Below are 2,481 nucleotides of genomic sequence, written 5' to 3' on the forward strand. Positions count from 1 at the left end.
GAAAATTTAAAAGTAACTCTAAAGTTGTATGGTAATTGTCATTATATTTTATTTTTAAATATTTGTTTTATAGAAATGTAAAATTTGAGTTAAATAACAAAGAAAAAATAGTTAAAACTATCAATTGTCTCCTAATTCGTACAAAAAAAAATTGTCTCAGCTATTTTATTAGAAAGATTTTTATGAATAATTTTTAAACATAAAAAATATCCTTGTTTTTTTAGTAAAATATTTATAAAAAAACATGATTTGACATAACTTCTTATTTTAATGAAAAGTCATTCAAAAATACAAGTCATGCCATATTTTGTCTCTAATCCTAATTGAGGTGACTTTTTTTTATCTCAATGATTATATAATTTTTGCATAAATTATCTCATTGTTGGATTACCAAACACATTGTTAACCCACACACAAGTAAACATATACATACATTTTCTTCTGTTTCAAACCATTCAAAAATATTGATGTCCAACTTTTGGGTCACCAATGTCTTTATCAACCACCACCACCAAACAAGGTTAATTAGATAAACCAACATAGAAAAAAAACTAAAAGGTTTTGCCCATAAAAAGGCCTTTCACTACTCTCAAGAAATACACACACAAACTAATCAACTCAAAGCAAAATCAACTAAACATTTTTGCCATGGCTTCCTATAGTTCCTTCATAATATTGGCAATTTTCATTGCTATTTCCATCTCTAACATGGAAACTATCCAAGCAACTCGTCATCTTCTACAAACAACAAATCCAACAACACCAACACTTCCAAAACCATCATTGCCACCTTTGCCAACAATCCCAACATTACCTCAAGCAAATGTTCCACCTTTGCCTACATTACCAAAACCTACTCAACCATCAATTCCTAGTACAATCCCAACCATTCCAACTCTTCCACAGTTCACTCTTCCACCACTTCCTAACATTCCTACTACTATCCCTATCACTATGCCAACATTCCCCTTCTTTTCTCCACCACCTTCAAAAACCTCCCCTTGAGTGAAGTTCAAGTCAAGTGTTTTTATAGATATATTCACCATATTATACATTGTTCGTTTTGTTGTTGTGTAATATTAGTTTTACTTTTTTGTGTGTAATTTTCTTTGTTTTAAAGTTTTATTCACACTTGTGTGCATGGGATTGGGATGTTATTCCCTAATATTCATTATTTTATGTACTTTAGTAACTATTGTTATAGGGTTACACTTTTATAATAAGTAAATGTTATGTTTCATAATCTATATATATGCTTATTTTCCTAAGTTATTATTGCTAAGCTATGCATGCAAGTGTTTTTAACAAAAAATGTTATTATTAGCAGCAGGTCCAAATACTCAGAAAAATCTCCGACTATACGATACAGCAAGCAATAATTTTTGTAACAAATTGTCATGAAGCAGTAAAAATATTAAAGGAAAAATGTTCACAATGATCCTTATATATTATTAAAGGGAAACATACTGATAACGAAACTTTAACAAAAATGAACTCGTTTAGGCGCATAGACTATTTCTTTTATCAGCTGTTATACGCTACAAACTGATTTCATAAATAGACTGAGATCGATCAACAAAACGGAATCAAACAAAATTGTGTATTGAATACATGACAGAAAATAATAATGATAGTATCTAATTGGGTTCATATTTGGGATCGGCTATGACCAAGTGATATGCTATAATCAAAGCAAAGACGAAAATGCCAAGAGAGTTGGCAATGAATCCCAAGGCTTCATCATCAATCATCATTTTTTGTTTTCCTGAACATGAAAATCAAAACTAAATATAATTAGAAATATAACATTATACAATATGATCTATTTTGTTAAAACACCAACAAATCTGACAGCATATTTCTCAATTCATTTCACATTGCTTACAAATTACAATAGGAATATAAATCTGATAAAGTGACTGTCAACAAACACTGATTGTTAATACTAAACAAAAACAGATCCAAAATGCAATGTAGATATATTATTGAATTGAAAAACAAAAATGCAGAATCATTGATAAATAATTGCATAATAAAAGAGATATATGTAAATAATAATGAAATGAAAAACGAAAAAAGAAGGAGTAGAAGAAGGAGAAAGTAAGAAACTGAGCTTACGTGAGATTGCGATCAAGGGGCGAGTTTTCTATTCACAATGCTCGTTGTCCTATCATAAATAATAAAGCAAAGGGAATTCACAGGAACTATAAAACGCTGTCGTTTTATGTTATTCTGAATTTGAAAAGAAATGAAAAACAAATTGAGAAGTGTGGCTGCTGGGATTCGAGCCCAGGTCTCCACGGCCACAACGTGGAATTCTTACCACTAAACTACAGCCACTTCCTGTCGACATTAATGAAATGTATAATATATCTTATTTAGCGCAGAAAAAAATTATGTTTGGCATGATTATAGAGTTATTCTATTTCAAAATTATATATTGTGTATGACCTATATATTGATATTGTTTTAATTTTTCTA

General features: G+C 29.7%; 2 protein-coding genes and 1 non-coding gene across 3 annotated transcripts; 1 reads left to right on the forward strand and 2 right to left on the reverse strand.

Moving 5' to 3' along the window:
• The first annotated feature begins 613 nt into the window (after positions 1-613).
• LOC131624938 (protein PELPK2-like) lies at positions 614-1,243 on the forward strand. Its single transcript, XM_058895863.1, has one exon. It carries the CDS (start codon positions 649-651, stop codon positions 1,003-1,005), a length of 357 nt encoding a protein of 118 aa, XP_058751846.1. The 5' UTR covers positions 614-648; the 3' UTR covers positions 1,006-1,243.
• Positions 1,244-1,637: 394 nt separating this feature from the next.
• Positions 1,638-1,754, reverse strand: LOC131624946 (dolichyl-diphosphooligosaccharide--protein glycosyltransferase subunit 4A-like). Its single transcript, XM_058895871.1, has one exon. It carries the CDS (start codon positions 1,752-1,754, stop codon positions 1,638-1,640), a length of 117 nt encoding a protein of 38 aa, XP_058751854.1.
• Positions 1,755-2,268: 514 nt separating this feature from the next.
• Positions 2,269-2,340, reverse strand: TRNAH-GUG (transfer RNA histidin (anticodon GUG)). The gene has a single exon. It is a non-coding gene; the product is annotated as a tRNA-His (tRNA).
• Positions 2,341-2,481: the final 141 nt, after the last annotated feature.

This window comes from Vicia villosa, linkage group LG1 (assembly GCF_029867415.1).
Source record: "Vicia villosa cultivar HV-30 ecotype Madison, WI linkage group LG1, Vvil1.0, whole genome shotgun sequence".
Lineage (NCBI taxonomy): Eukaryota > Viridiplantae > Streptophyta > Magnoliopsida > Fabales > Fabaceae > Vicia > Vicia villosa.